We start from the raw sequence: 23559 nt of genomic DNA, 5'->3' as shown, positions 1-23559 counted from the left end.
CACTTCCTTGCACTTTGTGGATGCGCAGAACACTAGATGGTGCTACAGGAAGTGTAGAGCTTGAAATCATGATTGCAAAGACTGTGGTCAAGATTTAAAAGTAGAGTTGCATTTTGGTCTGTTCTCTCACAAAACCAATTAGATAACTTCAAATGACATCAATTAACCTACTGGAGTCTTAGGACTACTTTAAATGCTGCCTTTCTGCTTTTTGGAGCTTCAAAAATGTCTTGCCAGCATTCACTTTCATTGTATGGACCTACAGAGCAGAGATATACTTCTAAACATCTTCAGTTGTGTTTTTGCATAAGTCACATCTTAGACTGCATGAGCAAATGAGAGAATTCATTTTGGGAGAACCAACCCTTTCAAAGAGCACTGCCTTGCAAGCACTGTAATAAGGTGTGTAGGGGGTTGCATACCTTTCTTTGCAGTTTTTAAAGGAATGGGAGAGGGACATTGTCTCTTGCAGATTCCATCAGTCTGATTGACATCACAAAGCAGAGCATCACAGTGTACAAAGATCTGGGAATATTATAATATAAAATTAAAACCCATTTAATTCAACAGATTTTAACAATATAAGTCAATTACCTGATCTTTGAGGATGATATTGTCCTGCACAAAAGCAAACATCTTGATTTCAAATCGCTTGAAGTGAGATGGGAACTGAACCCCATCAGGACTTACAGGATGGAAAACAGTTTCATAATGGTCAGCCAGATTCACACAGCTGTTGAGACCAAAAAAAAAATATTGGACAAAGAAACATTTGTAAATTTTAAAACCACTCAAGTATTACAGACCGTCCCATGGGACTGTGGCAGTAAAATTTGCTAAAGTGAGTGAAAAAAAAAAAGTTTTGGAATGTGTAAAGGACTTCTTTAACTGCATGCCTATGCAATTTGAAAGTCTTTAAACTCTGCAGAGACTGCAAATCAGAATCAAAAGCAAGTACTCACAGCAGCTTTAGTAGCAATTAGAGGGCATGAGAGAAAGTGATGACATTTAAGTACCTTATATCTCCCCTGGCAATACAGTTTCTTTAAAACTGCATCCAAAACACAGTACCCAAAAGACTTCAATAAGAAAAAGTAAATGCTTGGATACATTAGACAGTAAATGGAAGGTCTGAAAAAACATGGCAGGAAAGCAATTCCAAAAACAAATAGCATTACCCATCTACAATTAAATCCCATCTTGGAGTGGAGTTCCTTCCTTCTTTCAGAGTAGCCCAGCAGTTCTCCAAGACTAGCTCTATCCGAGGATCAGTGGACTGAAGCAGTGCCACCTCAAAGAACAGAGGTTTTCTTAAGTACTGTCCAACTGGGAAATCCTGTTCTACATAGAAATCTTTATAAGAGCCATCTGGGTGGAAAGAGAAAGACAAAAAGCAACTAGCCAAAAACTACGAGGCAGTTATGTTTTAGGGGGGAGTAGTGAGCAACACCATACTTTCCCCACTAAAGAGTTTGCAGAAAGCATAAAGCAAAGAACACCCATCTAATTTTATGTACTTCCATTAAGTTGGAGGGCAGCTTTACTTGGCATTAGCCAAAAGCATTTGCCTCTGAACAGATTTAATCAGATCAGTGTGGGTACTCTGGTGCAATCTGGCCAAAAATTCATGCTACAAGAACAAACACTACATGGCCAAAAGGTATGTGGACACTAACAGGTTTGGCCCGTTTAATCCATTGAAGGCAAATCTTAATGCTAGAGAATTGTGCTTTCAGCTGTGACAATTCAGGGAGGCCCTTCTCTGCTTCAATAGGACAATACACCTGTACACAAAACGTGGTCCATAAATAGTTTACAGAGTGTGGTGTGGCCGAAGTGGACTGGTCTGTGTAAAGTCCAGACCGGAACACCTTTACAATGAATTGAAATGCCAACTACAAGCCAGACCCCATGGCCCAACTTCAGTGCCTGACCTTACGGATGAGTGTCTCAATGGGAACATGGCTGTGAGGATTTGCTCAAACATATTGAAAAGCCTTCCCAGAAGAGTGGAAGCTGTTACAGAAGACCAAATACCCCATTAATGCCATCCACATGCTTTTGGCCTTATTATATATATAACAGCATGTCAGCATACCCAAGGCAAGTCTCAGTAGGACTTGCAGCTCCCCAAAACCAATCTCAGGGAGAGGTTCACTTTCCCTCGGCTTGGTGAAAAACGCAATCGCCTGGGTATCATTTACAGTATAAAAGCAGGATACAGTCACTCTGTGAATGAGGGGAGGGAAAGTATGCATTGTAACAAGTTAACCAATTAGTGGGTATACTATTACATTTATAAAATGTTATCAGCTCACCTGTACTCTGGAGCAAGAGGACTAGAGGATACACCTTTAATAGCCTGCTGGGAAACTGGTGGTTCATCACCCAAAGAGATTTCATTCTGATACATCATAACTCCATCATAGAACTAAGGGAGAAAGTGTCAAGTGTTGAACAAACTTGTTGCATAAGTCAATTTTAAAGAGTCACCTCCATACCGTTCTAGTGGTTCCACAACTGTTTGCATCAAAAGAGAAGTAGGCAAAGCGGTCATTGCTGAATTTGGGTTTGCACCTGGGATCTCTCAGGGTAAGTTGACGAGGGACAAGTTGGGAAACGGATTGTACCTTTACGGCAAGTGCGGATATGGAGCCATTGCTGAAACACTCTGGAAGAGGCCAAAAATCAATACTTTTTCCTCTTGGCCTTGCCTCCCCCCCTCTAGTTTTAATTTCCTTCTTTAGTGCCAAAATAAGCATAAAGGCAGGATGGAAAGACCAGCATTAACAATTAAAAATGTAAGGTACTGTGCCAAGAATATACCGGTCATTGTCATGGGAAAGTTACAGGCCAGGGAGAAGTCACCGAGGCTCCATTTGTTGGTAGGCTCCCATAGTAACACATCAAGCCGTGCCCTCAAGGATGATGGGTACATTAGCTGCAAAGTAAAGACAGACATCACTTGAAGGGCACATTTCAGTTTAAAAATACTGTTATTACAAGTTAAGCACATAAATGACCAAATGAAGTCTTGCTAGTGGGAAACTCAATTCTAGATGATACCAGGAGGAAGGGGCATGTCAAACTGTAAACCAGTGACTCAAATGTCACTCATTTTCAATTTATGACAGTCAACTAATGACTTGTTCTTTGCGGTTTAAGCAAATTAGTTTAGATACCATGCATTGCAAGTTATGGGTAAGTGTTGGTTTATTTATTGGTACAAAGATTTGCCATCATTCATTGTGTTTGTTAAAGTTTTGCTTCTGCATTGTCCCACTTGAACGAGTGACATGTCATTGTAACAAATGCCCCACTTCGAGGTATGAGTTGCCCAGGTCCACTTGAAAGCAGAATTAAACTGCATTATGCATCCTGCTGGAAAATCCAGTTAAGAACCATGTAGTGGAACAAGGTAGCTAGTCAACCACTTATGACCAACTTGGCCCAGATAGAAACCAGCTACCATGTTCCACAATACAGCTAATAGTTTAAGCTGGATTGCCCAGCAGGGTACGAGGCGGTAGACTAAGTGAAGTTGTACCTCAAATGCTACGTCAAATGCTAGGAAAGGCACTGCCAAGATCATGTGAGTGCCATTCTCCTTCACATCATAGTCCACACTCCGCTCTGGTGTTAGGTCACGTGTGCCCAGCATGATATTAAAGTTCTTGCCCAGATTTCCAAATGAAATCATGATGTGGAACTTTTCCTTATCACAGGTTCCACTCACAGTTGGGAGAACTGGATGAGGGGGGGGGGGTCTGTGAGGTTAAATCCTTTGATAGACAAGAATTTCTAATATACACACCTTTCTGACCCAGTCAACACTTACTGACATCTTGAAGGGTTGCTTTAAAAGATGTGGAGTAGGAAAAAGGAGTGTATTCAGGCAGGATCATAAAACCGTAGACAAGAGGAAGGGTGTAGACCATAATGACCAGATCAACTTGCTGCAATGAAAATATGAACCTATCAGAAGCGGGAAAAAAACAAAAAACCACCCCACAAAGAAAAACCACAAGTTAGTTCTACACTTACAGTTGTCACAACAGGATCAGAGAAGGGCACTTGAAGTCTGAATGCCTTGGAGCCATTTTGAAAGCGTTGCTCCTGTACATTGAAGCCCCTCGCATTGGCCTCCACCACAGTTAGGACTCCAGTGGAAAAGGTGATGTTCACCAACTCAACATCATAAAGGAAAGTACCCAAAAGTACATCAAACACCTTTTGGTCTACAGCTGTGTCTATAAGGGTATGAAAATTCAAAATAAGCAGCAAGCCATAAAAAGGCCTTAATTTAGAGTATTTCTACACCACTAGTAACACTATATAGAATCACCCTCTGAGCGGTTCGAGTGGGATAGGCATAGCAACAGCACTGACTTAACCAATGTTGCAAGTTTGGGATGGAACTTGTTTGTCCAGCCAAGGAAAACGGGTGTATTGGAATACTGTAATTTCTGCACCATTAGGGGCAGAGAACATGTCACAAACTCTGAAGTACACACACACCACACTTACAGTCAACAGATTGGGGTGGTCTAGGCATGAAGGGAGTCTTGATGGGGAAGAAGACTTTGTATCTGGTTGCATCAAAGCCACCCTCACTCCAAAATAACTCCAGCATTGGCTCAATGGTGTATCTGATGTGGTACTGATCATTTACAAAATGACTCTGCAACAAGGGATAACTCAGTTTCAGCTAAAGACTTTAAACTAGGGCTATTCAATTCCATACCTAGAGGGCCATGTCCTGCAGAGTGTGGTTCCAACCCTGCTCTTTAAAACACCTGCTGGAAGAAATACTAAAGACCTTGATTAGCTTGTTCAGATGCTAATAATTATGATTGGAGAGAAGACTCTGCAAGATGTGCCTTCCAGGAATTGAAACTGAAAAGCCCTGCTTTAAACCTTTCAAAAACATGTTAGAAAACAAACCTTGTAGTAGCCATCTGGTCCACCAACAGGTAGAGTCATAACAATAAAAGTGTCCGTAGTTGTCAAACTATAGCCTCTGGCAGCCATTTGTGCAGAGTCAATCTGCTTTCCATCTATTCCCATGACCATCCCAAGGATTTGGTTTTCAGTAGAACTCATTAGAGGGTTAAAGCGAGGAAAATTCCAGGTGATGAGTTCATCCGTAAAAACAAGCCCACCTGTAAATTAGGCAGTATATGGATTAAACAAGCATATTGCATCAAAAGTAACTTGTGTTATACGTACCAGTTGGACATGCAGCAACGGTATCCAACATGGTTACAGACCATTGTTTCTTGAAGTAGGTGGTTACCCTAATCACCTTCATAGGCACTCCATTTACCTGTAGCAGCACACATGTTAGTGCAGTCAAATGATTAGAAGTACGTTCCACTTTTCTTCACTCACATTTTCCACATAGGTCTCAGGCATGTCAAAACCACTTCGTAGCACCAGCCGAGACCTGGTTGTTGTTACACCATACCCTGTCTTTAGGGCATCCTCCAACACCATGGCTTTTTGTTTAGGAGTGAAAAACACCATTCTCCAAATGTTGTATCTAGAGGTTACGGCCTGGAAGGTAGTGGGGAGTGCATGTTAGATCAAGCTCCATGCGCAAAATGAACCAAATTAGAACTAGACCCATTTACCTCTGAAACCGTATCAGTCCACTGGTCAAACGTTTGTTCTTTGAACATCCTTGTCCGTCTTTTCAAGGCAGTAATCTCCCCAGGCAATCGGTTGACAGAAACCTAGAAGAAACAAATCGATGGAGAGAGAATATAAAATGCACCTTCAGGTTTAGTTTTTGAAGGTCACAAAAACTTAGTCTTAAGTGAAAAACCCAAACAGTACATTGTACACAGGCATTCAAGGTTTTACCTCCATATAATTCCTATCACAAAGAATTTCACGGGGGGCCCATTGGTTGTAGGTACAGAACTTTTCCACCTCAATTACATCTTGCTCTGCTTTGTTTATGCCACGTACCCGGACACGCATGTAAAGATCAAACTCACGATCATCCTGAAAGCAGAAAAGCACAACTGAAGAGAACGACAACAGAAGACTGTTTTAAAGCCAAAAAGGTAGGCAATTACCTCATTCCCTGCAAAACAATTCAGGAGAGATGCAAAGACTCTGGTGTTACCCCAGGGATCAGATTCTACACTGAAGCCACATTTAACTGCCAGGGAAGGAGTTAGTGGTAGAACCTGAGAGCCATCTGAAAAGAAAAGGCCACACTTAAATGCATCTTGATTACAACCACCTATATTTGTAATAGAACTATTGTAGGCAACTTACTGATGGCATCAAATTCAATCTGACTTCCAAAAGCTAGAGATTTATCTACAGTCAGCCTCATAATACTTCCCAGACACTCTGTCATCAGGCCTGTTCCTGAAAGAAATTGTTTCACAGGAAACAGGAAATTAACCAAATGATTTTCACATAAGACTAAAGTATACAAAGTGAAGAACACCAAGGGGTCAAAGTTAAGCTGATTAGCATAATTCAGTTAACCCCTGCTAATAGACTTTTAGCTATATTTTTCTGGAGGCAAAAAGCTTCTCCATTGACAGCCATTCAAAAACAGCAGTGTATTCAAACAGTTCTTACAAGCAAATACACAAACATCCAACAGTAGGGAGTGCTGCAAGAGTGGGGAATAAAGTCAAGCCCTCTATGGTCAAAGACTTAAATTGGTAAAAAAAAAAAAAGACAGACTTTAAGACTAAGACTTTTCCCCATTTAATAAGAGCGCAATGGCTATTGCTTTTTTTTTTGGGGGGATATTATATTGCTACATTTATTTTATTTTTTTTTATAGTAGATGTTTTGCCAGTGACCTATTCTTGGAGAGCTTGTCACAAGAAGTTGATTTTTCCTTGTCTGATGATTGACGTCACAGCTCAGTGTAGTCACTATTAAAGGGCTTGGCATTGTGCATGTTGTGACAGCATAAGCCAAACAGCATTGTCATCACTTTCGATTTCAGAGTGATTAGTCACGTGGCATTTATGGTTATGTCTAGAACAACAGTCCAGCCTGGGAAAGTCTTGTGCTAGATGCAACATTAAATACACTGCATTAGTTTATTTGGAGTCCCCCAGAAACTGCACACCTACCCCTAAACCGAACTTTAGTAATAGGACTCTTGCAAAACTCCTCCAGCCAGACTGTTGCCTTCTAGACTCAGCCAGCATTTATGGCTCAGGTAACTGCCACAAAAGCCTGCATGCAGGACTACCCATAAAAAGTCAAATTGCATACTTCTGAAGCTGTATGTACCAGCCAAGCAACAGCCATTGAGATAAATGGGAATGCTAACAATTGTGGACCACATTGGACAGTTAACACACACACACACACACAAAAACCTTACTTGGGTTGAAATTCTGTGGCGGTGCATTGAAATTCTGCTGTTGTGACACCACGTTCAAGTTCTTCTGTGATGATTCCACATTGAAATTATGTGCCAAAACAGCAACCATTAACAGCCATGAAGTACTGAAGGAGAAAAAGGACATTAAAGAGATCCTCCCTTAAAAGTAATCCTTAGTTACTCATGAAGTCATTCTTAAAAAAAAAAAAAAAATTATATAAAAAAATTATTTTGTGGAAAGGAAAAAGAGATGTTAAGCAGAATTTTGTTCACCCCCCACTTAAAAGCAAACAGTGACTGTGACCATAAGTCCCTAACATTCTATCCAACATCTCTTCTTTACAGTCATGTGTTTGAAACAACATGGTGTGAGTAAATTAGAGTTTCATTTGAGTGAACTATCACATTAAACTGTTTAAAAATAAAAATTAAACCACAATAATAAATAAGAAAACACCTTAACACATGCACACACCATATCCCAAGAAGCCATGACATCCTTGCTCAAAAACAGGCCTTAATGTTTTCAGGTGGTTAAGAGCTATAGAAACTTTAAAACCTCAGACTTTAAAGCCCTAGAGCTCAAAGTAATAGTGTCTTAACTCTTCAAATGGCTCTCTGAAAGGACCTGTACAGAGAGACCAACTCTTGTGCACAGGTGATGCCAGTCATCAACTAAAGAGCAGGTGCAATGAGTTAACTATGAAATTGTCTTATTTAGTGAGGAGGAATGGATTTAGAATTTATTGAATGGAAGTAAAACCCTGTCATTTATCAGTGCTAAAAACACCATAGACATTATCTACTACTGAAAAGGACAAAGGAATTTTTAACATTTTAAGTTGTTGCAGAATATTACAAATTATATAGCACACATAAAAATAAATGACTTCACACCTGTCTGGTTTATTGGTGAGTGGTTTTTTACTTGTGGAATTCAATATAGTTCAAGAATGATACTTAAAAAAATATTAAATTCCATGATAATGCTAAAAGTTGTTTACGCAATTTTGAAGCAGCATTAATACAAGGGAAATGCCAGTTTTAAACAATATGTTTATTTAAAAAGCCTAATTAGTGCACCACTTGTGAATGAAAAATGACCACTCCTTTTGATTTCAGTAGTCTGAAATATATCAATATTTTGAAAAACATGCATTTTGTTTTGCCACAACAATTGTGAAAGACTATTATTAGTTTTGTCAATTAAAAAAATCTTTATATGAAGATGCAATGGAGGTGAATGATGACTGAGACTAACATACTGCCTAACACCTCCTTTTAATCATTGTGATACAGGTTTGTAACAATATGAGGGTGTGTAAATGATGACAGAATTTTCATTTTTGGCTGAACTATCCCTTTTATTATACTCTGCATAATCAAATGCACTTTGATCAGGAAAAATATAATTTTGTATTGAAACAACAGGTAAACCTTAACATTAACATAACCAAAAAGAAAATAAAAGAAAGAAAAAGATTCCAGTTGTGAAACATTTCAATGACTTGATTAAATTTTGATCAGTAACCTCTCTTCAACTTCTCTTCACTGTCCAGAAGTCTGACGTAAGCTTTCTTTAGCATCTTTAAAATGAGGATTCAGCTCTAGGGCTCCTCGAAAGTCACTCTCAGTATCCTTGAAAAAGCCTTTTGTGGAAAAACAAAAAACAAAATACATATGACGAAATAACTGATTTTTGAGCACTAATTCAGAGTGTCACAAAAACGCTCATAATTTTTGTGGCACTGTCAAGCAGCACCCTCTAGGGGAACACAAGAGATTGACAGGTAGAAAGCTTTAAAGGGATAGTTCACCCCAAAATGAAAATTCTATCATTTACTCACTCTCATGCCATCTCAGATAAGTATGACTTTCTGTCTTCTGCTGAACACAAACAAAGATTTTTAGAAAAATATTTAACCTCTGTTGGTCCTCACAATACAAGTGAATGGGTGGTAAAATTTGGAAGCTCCAAAAACACAAAGACAGCATAAAAGTAATTCATAAGACTCTAGTTGTTAAATCTATGTCTTCAGAAGTGATATGATAGGTGTGGGTGATAAACAGATAAATATTTAAGTCTTTTTTTTTTTTTTTTTACAATAATTTTTTCTCCCTGCCCAGTAGGTGGCGATATGCACGAAGAATGAGAATCGCCAAAAACAAAAGTAGAATATTGTGAAATTGAAAGTGGAAATTGATTGAAAAAAGGACTTAAAGGTGAAGTGTGTAAATTTTTATGTCAAAATACGTTCTAATAACTATAAGGACAACTATAAGGAAGCCATTGGTGGTTTTACCTCCCCCAAAAGTGTAAACACTGAGCCTCCCAGGCACTATCAAATCATTGATGTTTATACTTTGAGCGGCCTGCTCAGCTGCACCCATCCCTTTCTATCTAAACATATAGCGTGAGTTTGGGGCGAGGCTACTTGTAGAAAACTGTTCAACTGGGAGAATATGAATGTCCATGGCAGATGTGTTTCAGAGGAAACGAAACTTAGCTTTGCCAAAATTCTAAGACTTGCAAAAACACAAAGAACGGAGTAAAACCAGAGTAAACATTTATAAGGAGGAGGACTTTGAGGGAATTTTTGGGGTTCGGTTCTTGCTGTGTTGCTTCTCAACAGGCAAGCTACACTGTGGTATTGCCACACAAGTTAGCTCATTACTGTCGAGCTTCAGATAAATTTGTAAAATACTTGTAATATGTATTGTTACGCTTACAAGTTACTAAGAACTATCCTACCCTTTGTGCTGGATCCCCCGCACACCAGCTACCGTGAAATCCGGCGATGTTATCAGATGAGCCGATTCCTCTGCAATGCTTTCTGTCTGGTATGTTTGTTATAGTGGTCCTGTTTGTTACGACGTTAAACATTTATCACCTTTTATTCAGTATGGCCTGTTTGTTCATAGGGGATCAGAGAGTGTGAAAGGGTGTGATGAGTGATGAGGGGTGTTGGCAAAATTTGTTTGAAAACTTTATTTTTGTAATCCCGTTTGATGTCACTAGTAGCGCAGAAATTACACACTTCACCTTTAAAGGAATATTCTGGGTTTAATACAAGTTAAGCTAAATCAACTGCATTTGAGGCATAATATTGATTACCACAGAAATTTATTTCAACTTGTCCCTACTTTTCTTAAAAAAAAAAAAAAGCAAAAATCGTGGTTACACTTACAATGGAAGTGAATGGGGGCCAATTTTTGAACTTTAAAATACTCACTGTTTCAAAAGTATTGCCATAAGATATAAACAATATGTGTGTAAACAAGATTTTAGTGTGATAAAATCACTTCATAACCTTTCTGTGTGAAGTTATAGCCACATTTACAACTTCATTGCATTGAAAATGTAATGTCACCAAAACCTAACCTAAAACCTAAAAATGACAAATTAAGCAACTTTACAGCTCAAATATTACGAGTTTTAGCAGATGAATTAATGTAAGTGCTTTTATAAAATCATAAGCTTCAAATTTCTGCCTTTAAACCCTCCAAAAATTGGCCCCATTCACTTCCATTGTAAGTTCCTCATTGTAACTCGATTTTTGCTTTTTTTTTTTTTTTTTTTAAAGAAAAGAACAGACGAGTCAAAATTAATTTTTGTGGTAATCAACATTATGCCATACATGCTGTCAATTGAGCTTAACTTGTATTGAACCGGGAATATTCCTTTAAATATTGATCTGTTTCTCACCCACACCTATCATATCACTTCTGAAGGTATAGATTTAACCACTGGAGTCTTAGGGATTACTTTTATGCTGCCTTTATGTGTTTTTGGAGCTTCAAAATTTTGATAGCCATTCACTGACATTGCATCGACCTACAGAGCTGAAAATTTCTTGCAAATATCTTCAGTTGTGTTCAGCAGAAGAAAGAAAGTCATACATACCATCATAGTGCCTTATTGACAATTTATCAGATCTTCTGGTTAGTTTACATAGATCTTACAGTCCGTGGCAGTTTACCAGCCATTGAAGCTATTCACACAAAACCATCACTAATACCTGACTCAATAAACTGTGTGTATAATTCCGCTGCTTACTGTTGAACTCGTCATGTGCTTTTTGAACATGAGACCAGACGCTGGTGAATTTATGCTTGGCACATGAATATTAATATTCAACTGCCAAAAGTTTCACTCATGAATATTAATTAAGTCTTTCTGACTTGCTGGATAACGTGTATGGACATCTACGGGATAACTTATCTAGAACGCCCAAGGAGGTGGGAATGTTAGGCGAGGAAGTTAATTAATATTCATGAGTGTAGATCTTCTGCTGCCATCAGATTTGCTGTTCGATGTATTAGTGAATACGAGCGCCCAGTTATGAGTTGGAGAGTAATAATCAGCGGCACGTTTAAACTAATATTGATGAAGACTGCAGTGTGACACTGAATAATGTGATGGTTTATAAGTTGGATCACATCCATTTTAATTTATATATAAAAAAAATAAATAAAAAAAAGACAAAAACATTTCTGTCAGTACTGAGTTATCATGCATAATATTGCCGTTTAGCTTAGTATCATAAATAGATTAGTTTTTAGTACTGAGGTATTAACACATAATACTGCCATTTAGTGTCATATATATGCTTTTGGTTGCATTATATAAACATTAATAATCTTTATAATCACAATAAATTACAAGAGGTGCCTGACGAAGATCAGTTTTATCGAAAGGTTGCTATTTTTAATGAATAAATAGGAAATAACATAACTGAGCATCTCTATCTCTTTACTTTAACACTTCATGCTTTGATCCAGCACCTTTTGAAGAAATATTGAATGTGCATGCATTTTCCCTTCTTTGAATAATCAAAAATAATAATATTTCATTAATAATAATAATATCAAATAATTCATTTGCTTTAATCTAACATCTCAAATCTTGAATATGTGGTTGCATTCTTTGTTGTTGCATGCATTCATATTTATTACTAGCAATTGTAAATGACCTGTATAAAAGATATCTAACACACATGCAAAAACTTCTAGTAGACTGCACAGATATTCACCCACTAAGATCTCTGGGAATGTCAATAATGTTTCAAAATAAAAATGTTATGCTGCATATACCTAACATTTATAACTCTTGTGATTTGCTGGGGATTTCTCAGCTCCATACGTACCTTTGAAGATAGGATGTGAACATTTTTACTAAACTTTCCTTTCACCCAGAATCCCAGAGTTTGACTGAATGGTTTCAGGGGCCAGCGATGAGAATATGCGCACACATGGAGTGCTTTGAATACGAAATATAGATCATTTACCATCAAATGTAGTGAGCCAGTCAAGGTTCTGATGGTAGAAATACTGGCTGAGGTGTACTTCTAAGGGGTTGTGAATGCCTCGCATTACAAACATAGAAGCAAGGCATTTTAGAGGTGAATTATTTGATGTGCACCAATGGCACCTGGTGCACCTTCACCCACATCTCACTAAACTTTAGAACCTCACGTTTCGGCTCACAGATGGAATTTTGTACTGAAAGGACAGCGAGAGACCTAGAAGACCTCTGCGCACCCATACGACCCAAAAATTGGTGTTTGCTGTGAGAATTAACATGCCACATTGAAGTCTAGCCTGAGCAAAGCAAGCACTGAGCAGGCAGATGAGTATCAATCACTGGCAACCAGATAAATACCTCTCTGTCTGTTTTAACAGGTGATGGAGAAATATCAGTTGATATAGTATTGAAAACACTCCGAAGAGTTGCTGAATTTCCAGGGGCTATGAATCGATTCTGAGCTGGGATATGGGATGAGAAAGTGCTATTGATGTTGTCTCAGTCTGTCAGTGTGTGATGATTAAATATGTTTGAATATGCATAGGACTGAATAGCTGAACATTCTGACCAATGATTATATAATTATGTTTGGTCTACGGCTAGACTAAAGGTCTTGATTTAGACATGTCTCATAGTGGCAGCAGACACATTTTAACATCTTCCTGTTACCCAGCTATATTCTGCGTAATGACTACTCACGGTGAAGATTTGTAAGGTATGCCTGTACTGTTGCACTACACATACTGAGTTATGAAAGTAATGCATTACAAACTAGACAGATAGATTTGGGAAAACCCAGTTAAATAAAAAAGTTACTAGTTTTAATTTAATGAATATAATTGACATTCATAATGATTTCAGACAATGCAACTAGAGGTTTAAGAACTAATGATATAACTAGACTCTACATGAGGTTAAACTATAATAATATGGAACAAATGCTCTTTCTTTGAGGTTGTTCGAGATTTAAAACAAGGTGAAACAAACAGTTAAACTATTGAAAGAACAGCTTACACACACAGCAAAATAGGTTACAATAGATATATAACATATAATTTGTGTATTTAAATGAAATCTCTTAAGCAGAATACAATATAAGTTCTAATGAAATGGATCACTCATTTAAATGCACGATTGATACATTTTCCAGTAAACATTAATGGGCAGCAAAGGCACATACTCTTTCCACCACTTTTTTTTTAAGACTTAAATGTAATCTATTAATATTTTAAATACCATTACTATTATTTTTTTTTACTTTTCAAACTTTTTGTATCAGTAATCTGACAAACAGTTTGATCTGAAACTGTCAATGAAATCATTTGAACATCAGCCACTGTGATCCAGATATTTTAAAGCCATAAGGACGTTCATGAGATCAACGTGATGATGCTTGGTTGATGAAAGAAAGCTGTCCTGTTGTTCAGTGCCTCATAGCCATAGTGTGATTGCTGTAAGCTCACAGAAAATGTTGACCCTGATGAACAGAAAAAAAAAAAAAATCACTCAGACCTCATGTGTTTTTAATGTATTTAATCATTACACACTGTGCCAGAGTGTCAACACTTACCAAGAATTGCACCATTACATGCGTCCTAGCATGTTTTCCATTTGCTCAACCTTTCTTATGAGAGCAACAAGTATAATGTCTGTTAAGGTAAACAATTCTTACTATATTAACGTTCCATAGAAATTGTGTCACTTGGGCTGTAGAGTTGTTTAAATTATCTCTCTGTGAATTCGGCAATGGTACACTAACAATTCTTAAGCAAAACTCAATCTGTGCTTACCGAAATTTGAAGCACTGCCCCCAGTGGCCGAAGCGAGAAGTGTTTTTGAATTAATGGGCACATGTTGACTGTCCATGGAGGGGTGCCAAATGCCAGTTGTAAAGGGAGTTTTTTTTTTTTTTTTTTGTAAATGTGATACAGTGAAGAGGAATGCATATTTTATTAACTCTACCCCCAAACCCCAACCATAAACCTCACCATCAGTGGAGTAAAAATGTAATCTAAGGGGGAAAACTGAATCTCCAAATCGTGCCTGTAAATGATCATGCAAATGTGATTACTTCCTAGTTTCAATGCAGGACACAAACCCAGGTTTCTGACACTGCAGACACAAAGCGCTATCGTTGTGCAATAAACAGAAAGGATATGTTTGGCGCTGAGTTCCTGGATGGAGGCTAGCGTCTTCCTCTGGAAAGCCAGTCGGGCCTCACACATGCAGGGGTCCTGAACTACCTCCACTTTTACCTCTTCATATCACATTCAAACAACAAACATCACACAAATACCTTGCACCATACTAATTCAATTAAGAGTGATAATGAATCCAAATATATACCCCAAACCCCAAAGTAAAAGTTGTTTTCTGAAATGTAACACGGCTTATGCAATGTTGTTGTCTTTAATTTCTTGCAACATTGCGAGAGTGTTACATATTGTACTGGAGGTTTTACATAGATGTTGAATCAGTGTTTAACTGATTCAACATCTAAGAAATTACAATGGACACAGACAGATGAGGGTTTGCCTTATGATCACTGCATAGATTTGTCTTGTATAGGTTTTTTAAAAAAACCTCCCTAAAGAGCCAGAATGACTATATTTCTTTTTGGTTGCTTACGAATTCTCTAGATAATTCACTAGATATTTATTTACGCACTATACTAAAGCATGTAAAACATTGTGACAACAATGCATCTGGTTTAATCCCCTCTGCAAGAAAACTATTCAACTTTGGAAAGTCGGGCAATGAGCATGTTCACATGCACACCAATATGCTGATATCTACCAAAAACCAGCTTAGGCTATTCATAAAAATCTGACAACGCAAGTAAACCATGTTTACATGAGATTTTAAATCATAATGTTACTCTCTGCTTTTGAAATGAAAATGTCAACAGTCATGTGCACAACACTGGATAAACCAGTAAGAATGGGGGATATTGCGGTAATGAGCAAAAATCTACCTGGGTCAATCGCTTTATGCATAAACCGTTTATTACCCCGATAAAGGAAAGCCATTTAAGGTGTTTCCATGACCACACAGGTTTGTTGGCTTAAGCATAATTGGTGTAAGATTGTGCATGTAAACATGCTCAATGCCCACCAGTTATTTCCCACCACCCCATGTGGTGAAGTGCATCAATGCAGGAAACACATGGTTAATGTATCCACAGTTGAACAGTCGTAGCCTATGAGCTCTTACTTGTTTTAGAACATGTTTTCTTGTCTTGCTGCAATGTAAAACCACGCTGGCACTCACAGTGATATGAAGAGTCATCGTTGATGCAAATGTGTTCGCAATCATGACCCAGTGCACAGTGGTCCAAACCTGTAATAAGTTGCGTTTAAAATTGTAGAGCCCTTAAGTTATCGAACAAACACTTTTTTTTTCACCTGCATGAGGCTTAACTGAAAGGAACTTTTAAAAAAACATTAAAATAATCCTCTTTCAGAACAGTCAGCTACAGAAACCAAATGCCTATCATAAAATGGTATGAAATGAGTCAGTACCATTTATGATTGTCTACTACAGAAAACTCACTGGCACTATCATCATCATCAGTGGCTTTGAAGCATGATCTCTTGTCCAGCATCAAGACAAAGCCAGGGGGACATGTGCAGTAATAGGAAGAACCACTGGTTACACAAGTGTGTTGGCAATCATGGCCCAACACACAGGCATCCACACCTGAAACGAGCCATAGCGGCAACCAGTAGTTGTCACAGTGACTTCTTAAACACTAGATTTTTGTTAATTCTCAAAAGCTTTCTCTTACACAATTTTCAAAATATGCATTTGGACACCCAAGTTAAAATTTTGGAGGGACTGAAGGCTAAAATGGCTAATTCCAAAGTGATCAGTAAATAATTGCTCCAAGTTAATCCATACAATGCTTGATATCATTTCACATCATGAAATGGCACGAAAGAGGCCATTTATGATCGTTTACATTACATAATGTACTAGAAGTACCTTTACCATCTTCGTTGCCACCATGGTTACTGTTGAGGTTACCCTTGCGTACACTGTTACCATGGCCGTAAGCACCAGCACCTCTAATGGAGCACGTTTTCTTGTCCTCATTTAAGACAAAGCCCAAGTGACATTTGCAGTAATAGGAGTTACCATTGCTCACACAAATGTGTTGACAGCTGTGTCCTATTTCACAGGCATTCATATCTGGAACAAGCCACATGTCACATAACATACACAATTTGTGCACAGTAATTTCCTTAAAAATATACAAAAAATCTGGTATTTATTCCCATTGCAAGCTTTGGAGACTCAAAAATGTCATCAGGAGAGTCCACAGTAGCCCATTATAGACCTTATTCAGAGCAGCGCCATCTTTGATTTTTGAGGGGCTGAAAAAGAGGCTGTGAGGGCTGGGTTCGGAACGGCATACTATCCATACTACGTCTGCCATATTTGTCTATGTCAGAAATAGTATGAGTAATATGGCAGTATGCAATTCCAAACTCAGCAAAACAGTCTCTTCAATGGGTCGTACTGCAGTTTGAACCGTTTTTGTGTCGTTACGCGGACAAAACATTGAAAAATATCTGTCCAAGAACATTCAGTAGACAAAAAAACAAAAACAAAAAAACAACTCCAGACAACATGAGTTATGGAAAATCAGACGGGATCTTTGAGCTTTATACAGCTTTATACCGTGCGTGCCATTGAAGAAATGGTAAGTCTATTCCTCAGTGCCTCATTTTCATTCCCGTTAAAAATAAAAGATGTTGTGACTGTGGATAATGTCTATTGTACCATTTATGTAAAACAATTACAGCATTATGTAAAACATGACAGCATTCCCATGTTTGCTGGGTCTAAGTAATAAACCAATTCTATACTATTGATGGAATTTTGCAAATTATTAGACCTTTAGAAATAGTTCTTAAAGGGATAGTTCACTATTGATTAACCCTAACCCGACTTGATCACTGGGTCTTGTGTGAACGTATTTATCAGGTCAGGTTTTCCACATGGCTTTCTACATGTCTAATTTTCCCCAACTGAAATGCAAAAGTGAGGCAATGGCTTGTCATCTGTTAAAGTGACAGAAACACTGATGTTGTTGCTGTACTGTTTTGGCAACATCATGAAAGAACAAGAAAGTCCATGGTAATTCAACAGTGATTTCCAACCCATGCTAACAGTAAAAAGAACCAGGCAGCTAGTGAGCTGGATTTTAGGACAAAATCACTACATTGCGCACAGCTAAATTACATCTCTTTTCCAAAATCTAATGAGCTGCCTACACTACAGCAAAAGGCATCAGACATGCTCTCCAAATGCGAATACAGTTCCAAAAGGTAGGCAGGAACATTACGCTGCCTTCTAAGATACCTAATTTTGGCCAAAATCTGAGGCAGCATCAAACATATCCTTTTCGAAGAAGGCAATGGCAGAGTGCATAGCCATTGCGACAAGTGAAAAAAATTCATCTAAGATGGCGGAAGAGTAATGATTTATAATTATACTTGTTTTTCAATCTCTACTGCAAGTATTGCAAGCAATAATTCAATCTAAATAAAAATCACTTTGTTGGGTTAGCACCATGCTAACATCAGAGTCATTGGAATCAGTTGTGAGTCAAGTTGCCCATATGCCTCATGAAACAGCACTATTTGTGTGACACTCAGAATTACTGCCTATGTAGAGAGATCTACATCAGTAATTTGTGCCTCTGTAGGCAGTAAACTGCAAGGCAGCACACTAGGTTTTGGAACAGAGCTTACATCATGGAACTTGTAACTTAGCACACACAATAAGATAAATGAATCATAGATTGTAGTACTTGATATCATATGATGCCAATCAGAACACAAGTAGATGTGGTAGAAAGCTGGGAAGCAACTGCTAGCTAAACAGGTTAGTCAAACATGATTGCAGACAATAATGTTGCAATGTAAGCATTCTCTATTTCTCATCTTAAATGAGTAATTGTTAAAGGAAATCCAATATGTTTGTAAGTATGTCTTCAAAATCTAATGGAAAGCAGTTAGCACAATCTGCTGGCTCTTACGTTTTAAGGAACATGTTTTCTGGTCTTCATTCAAAATATAGCCATTCCGACACTTGCAGTAAAAGGAGGAGCCACTGCTGACACATATGTGCTCGCAGTTTTGTCCCATGGCACAGGGGTCCATACCTGGAACAAGCTTTCATTACTCGACTGGAGTTATGAGGCCACTCTAGCACTAGCAAAAGCAGGTTCGTGGGCAAGCAATTGTCTGTATTCATTTCATTTTGGCTTTTATTTAAAATTATAGGCATTAAATGATGGTGGTGGGGTGAGCGGGACTAGATTGGTCACACAGAAAGATTTGATATACATAAAGTCCCATAAAGACAAAAAACCTTTATGGGACTTTTATTGGCCCTGCTGTGATAAAATTGTCTGTACCAAGCATATTTTATGCCCTTAGTTTGCAAATGCATGCTTCAATAGCATTTATTTCGATATGCTTTAGTGACTGGCTGACTGCAGCACTTAGCAAATTGTTTGTACAGGCGTAGCTAGCAAGCACTTTTCTAGCACAGCACTTGATTGAACAATTTTAATGTCCATGAACAAGATCGACTCTTTTCCTGAAAAAGACAAACAATTTTAATGATCCACAAACAGTCAAATATTCCAAGCTCTCTGCAACAGATCTGAAGTTTCTATGAAAAACATACTTGAAGTACTCTAGTCTTAAAACGACTGTGAAGACATTGACAAGAGACATTTAGATCATTCTATTCAAAGACTTTCATTCCACAATAAATAGGTCGCAAAGCACATATATTAGCTGATTCAAAGCATTCAAAAGAGTCAAACATAAAAGAATGCTTCTTTGAATGATAAGTGGATTTATCAGCACTCTCATATTGAAGATATTCTTCAGAATGTTTCGTGATCCGATGATTCACAGTTCTGGAAAACAAGACAATTACCTTGGAAGCTATAAAGCCATATCATGATCACAATACATTTTGGAATGTAAACTATACTTTTTACATTTGCTATTCATGCCAAACTGTTTTCCAAAGAGTGAATCATCACTCACTCCCAAGGACTGAAATATATTCTGTAAAAAGGAAAGACATAGAACTCAGCCCCATCTCCCTTTTTTTTTGCATCAACCCTACCACACAACGTCTCCCGGAACTTCGAGGTGAGCTTCTCGATCAATCCATAGGTCTCCACGTAGAACACATGGTCCTCAAGTGGATTGCTGGCCATGAGCTTTAATGACCGCATGTCAGCCCTGTCCACTCCAACCGCATATATTTCAATCCCTGAAGCCCGAGCTGCAGCTGACACCTCCTCTACTTGGTCCTGAGGACGTCCATCGGTGACAATTATGGCAACTTTGGAGATGTTCTTTGATTTTGGCCGTGCTCCCGACTTTTCAGTGAAGGCTTCATCCATGGCTTTCTTGATGGCCAGGCCAGTCATAGTGCCTTCTGCCAAGGGCTCAATGCGGTTGATGGCTTGCTTTATAGTGTCCTTTGTAAGATGGTGTTTCAGCAGGAACTCAATTTTGACCGTGCTGGCATAGTTCACCACAGCAACACGTGTTGCATCGGGACCGACATCAAGAGTGTCTACCATGTCAGCCAGGAAGATCTTGACCTTCTCAAACTCACCTGGACGTACACTACGTGAGCTGTCAATGATGAAGACCAGGTCCAATGGGCGGCTCCTACACTGGGAGTCTGTTGCTGAGAGTTAAGTGAGAATGTTAAGCCCTTTGTTTCATTGCTCATTGACAATATGATCCAATAATGAATGATGTATTAGTCAATGAAAGGATTAGTGAGACACTGTGAACCAGAATTAGTGTTGGCGTTATGATGGTGCTTGCAGATCTTTGGTTTGACCCAATGGAATGGTAGACGTGAGTAAAGGCCAAAGTATACTTCGGGCGTCCGCATTACGGATGCACAGTATGCGTGACTCAAATTTCGTCATAAGCATAGTCTGTGCAGACTGACTGCACATGGCCCAGATTTTCTCGTCCCGCGGATGCAGTCCTCAACTGAGCGCATCATCGGTGCTTGCGCCTGCTATTGACTATACTAAAAGAGTATCGCAAAGCAGTTGTTTTGGGCGTGCGTCGAACATGTTCGTATTCACTCGCAGTTAGAAGAGTATACTTGGAAGGCAACGCAGTCAACTGGGTGTGAGCCGATCCAGAACGCACAAAAACAAAGTACACCTGAGCCTTAAAGCACACCATTTGCTTTCAAATGCAAGAGGAACAAGTCCTCCTGGTAACTAATGAAAGGTTTTGGAAACCTGATTGAAAATCTGATTATGTAGAATTCCAAAGATATCTTATAGTGTCTTGTTCTAGGTAGTAATTTTTTGTTGGATTGTGGTAATACACTGAAATACTTTGCCCATTGGTCTATGGTATGGAATAATTTAATGCTGAATATTTGGCATGTAGGACAACCATCTTAAAGACTTGCAAGAAACATAGGGGCCTTGACCTGGTTTTTGAAAGCAAACTAAAGAAATTTTAGTATGTTCAATATTGCAATTATTATGTGTGTTAAACCAATGTGTTGAAGACAGAAGCCTATAAAATTACCAAAGATTCTGCATTAGCCTTTTACTGTGAAGCTGCATTTCTTTTTAGATTAGTGAGTTAATTTAACATGAATGGGCCCTTAATGTCATTTTGCTTAGTCCAAACAAAGAAACTGTAAGCTCCCTACTACTTTTATATTAATAGATGGAGGGTTAAAACAAGCAGCAAAGTATTCCTGGAATAATACCTGTCCAGCCTGCAATGGCTATTTTGGTGTGGACAATAATCCTGTCAGGTGCCTCTGATTTAGATGAGGTTGTTTTATGTAATGGTTTTTCTGTCATGGTAAACATTTGTGGGAATTGGAGGGAGGTGGTTTGAAGACATGACTCTTGTGTCAGAGTGGTTGTTGACATGGATTTGGGTGAGATTCTTTGAGGATATGGCCTTCGTTTATTGGTGAACTTTGGCAAAGGTTGGGTTGAATTGCTTTGGGGATAGGTCTCTGGTGTCAGGGTTGATGTTAGCAGGGATTCAGGTAGGGTACTTTGTAGATATAACTTTTGTGGATGCTGACATAGATTTAGGTGGCATTCTCTGAGGATATTTGCTTTGAGGATGGGTAAACTTTGGCAAGGGCTGGGGTGAAATTGTTTGGGGATAGGTCTCTGGTGTCAAGGTGGATGTTGGCAGGGATTTGAGTAAGGCACTTTGGGGATATGCCTCTGGTGTCAGAGTGGACATTGGCTGGGATTCAGGTAAGGTTTGAGGATATGGCTCTGGTGTCAGGGTTGATGTTCTAAGGGATTCGGAAAAGGTACTATGGAGATATGGCACTGGTGTCATGGAAGTGGATGGAAGGGATTGGGGTGAGGTGACTTGTGAATATGTATCGTGTCCAAAAATATACGTTGACAAGGATTGGGGCATGGATTTCTGAGGATACAGCTTCGGTGGCAGATTTGACACAGGCAAGGAGAGATACAAATATTGTGAGGCTACTGAGATCAAGGAATGGGTCATTGATTGCTTTGATGGGTGGAAATCTTTTTCAGAACGAACTGTTTGTGGTGTGCTGATTGTTGAATGCTCTTGAAAAAGACCTGTATATGATTGCTGTGTTACAAGTGCTTCATCTGGATACAAACAGTTGACAAGTCTGTAACTTCTCTTGATTGTCCTGTAACTATAACAGTTTGTTCTGGATCTTGAACTTTTCTGCAAGCTATTGGCACCCATTTGGATTTCAGCTGGTTGTGTGCCAAAAATGTAGAATGCTCTTTATTTGTATTATACACTTTTATGGCTGGTATGCCTTTTAGCCAGTCATAAACTTTGGGTTGAGAAGGAGCTGTGGGTCCTGGAGAAGCTATTGGGATAAGCTGGGGGAAAAAATCCTCTGTGTGTGAGGGTAATGAAGTCAATTTAACCAGTATTTACCCCAGTACACTAAGGACCACCAGAAAGTTTAAGTGGAAAAGAAAATTAGCCAAAAAGAAAATCAAACAAATACAACTGGCATTGTTTGCAAGTGTTTATAAGAAAGAAAAAAAAAAAATAAAAAAAATAAAAAAAAAAAACACGTGTCCTGACTATGCCAAGTTAAATTTGTCATTAAAACAAAAGTTGTTTTAAAGGGACAGTTCGATCAAAGGTGAAAATCCATTTTACTCACCCTCACGTCTTTCCAAAACCATATGACTTACTTTGTTCTGTGGAACACAAAAAAAAGATGTTAGGCATAATGTAAGCCTCAGTAACCATTCACTTTGATTTAATGAAAAAAAAAAAAAAAAAAGATAGAAGCAAATGGTTACTAAAGCAAACATTCTGACTAACATCTTGTTCAATAGAAACAAGTCATACGGGTCTGGAATGATATGAGGGTGACGACAGCATCTTCATTTTTGGGAAAACTATCCCTTTGAGGCATGTAGTTCCTAATTGTAAAACAATTTTAAAATACATGCCACTCAGATGCCACATAAGTGCTTTGTTTAAGCATTCTTGCAATTTTGCGGACATGCAGCTCAAGGTACTATACAAAATGAAATGTTTAAATAATCAAGATGACTTGATTATGTCTATTAAAATGTACTTCACTAGCAAAGTAACTTCTAGTTATGACATAATGAAAAGAAACCTACCTGCTGGGCTCAGTGTCCTGTATGGAAAGGCATTATTTCTTCTTTGTGCGTAACTTTGGGCTAAAATGTAGGATGGACTTTGAAGATCGTAGGATTGAGAGGGCTCCACCAGCAGAAGAGACAGGCAATATACCAAACTCCCAAAGAAGGACTTCATTCTTTCTTTCCTCTTCTCACGTACGTATCAAGTTC

At 38.4% G+C, this 23559-nt stretch overlaps 2 protein-coding genes across 2 annotated transcripts; both read right to left on the bottom strand.

The window, feature by feature from the left end:
- Positions 1-318: 318 nt before the first annotated feature.
- LOC127415587 (uncharacterized) lies at positions 319-8955 on the bottom strand. Its single transcript, XM_051654357.1, has 20 exons — positions 8901-8955; positions 6289-6384; positions 6084-6208; positions 5866-6009; positions 5634-5735; positions 5392-5556; positions 5230-5326; positions 4945-5162; positions 4528-4681; positions 4045-4250; positions 3839-3956; positions 3548-3747; positions 2827-2941; positions 2502-2671; positions 2319-2431; positions 2099-2229; positions 1179-1368; positions 595-733; positions 423-525; positions 319-323 (listed from the first exon to the last, which is right to left on the bottom strand). Exons 1-20 carry the CDS (start codon positions 8953-8955, stop codon positions 319-321), a joined length of 2646 nt encoding a protein of 881 aa, XP_051510317.1.
- Positions 8956-14082: 5127 nt separating this feature from the next.
- LOC127415668 (matrilin-3-like) lies at positions 14083-23524 on the bottom strand. The gene is made up of 7 exons (XM_051654480.1): positions 23368-23524; positions 19830-20405; positions 16650-16865; positions 16227-16373; positions 15888-16013; positions 14833-14931; positions 14083-14314 (listed from the first exon to the last, which is right to left on the bottom strand). Exons 1-7 carry the CDS (start codon positions 23522-23524, stop codon positions 14259-14261), a joined length of 1377 nt encoding a protein of 458 aa, XP_051510440.1. The 3' UTR covers positions 14083-14258.
- Positions 23525-23559: the final 35 nt, after the last annotated feature.

The sequence above is a fragment of the Myxocyprinus asiaticus genome, chromosome 25 (genome assembly GCF_019703515.2).
Source record: "Myxocyprinus asiaticus isolate MX2 ecotype Aquarium Trade chromosome 25, UBuf_Myxa_2, whole genome shotgun sequence".
Classification (NCBI taxonomy): domain Eukaryota; kingdom Metazoa; phylum Chordata; class Actinopteri; order Cypriniformes; family Catostomidae; genus Myxocyprinus; species Myxocyprinus asiaticus.
Note: the sequence above shows the minus strand (reverse complement) of the source record. Positions and strands in the feature narration are given on the sequence as shown.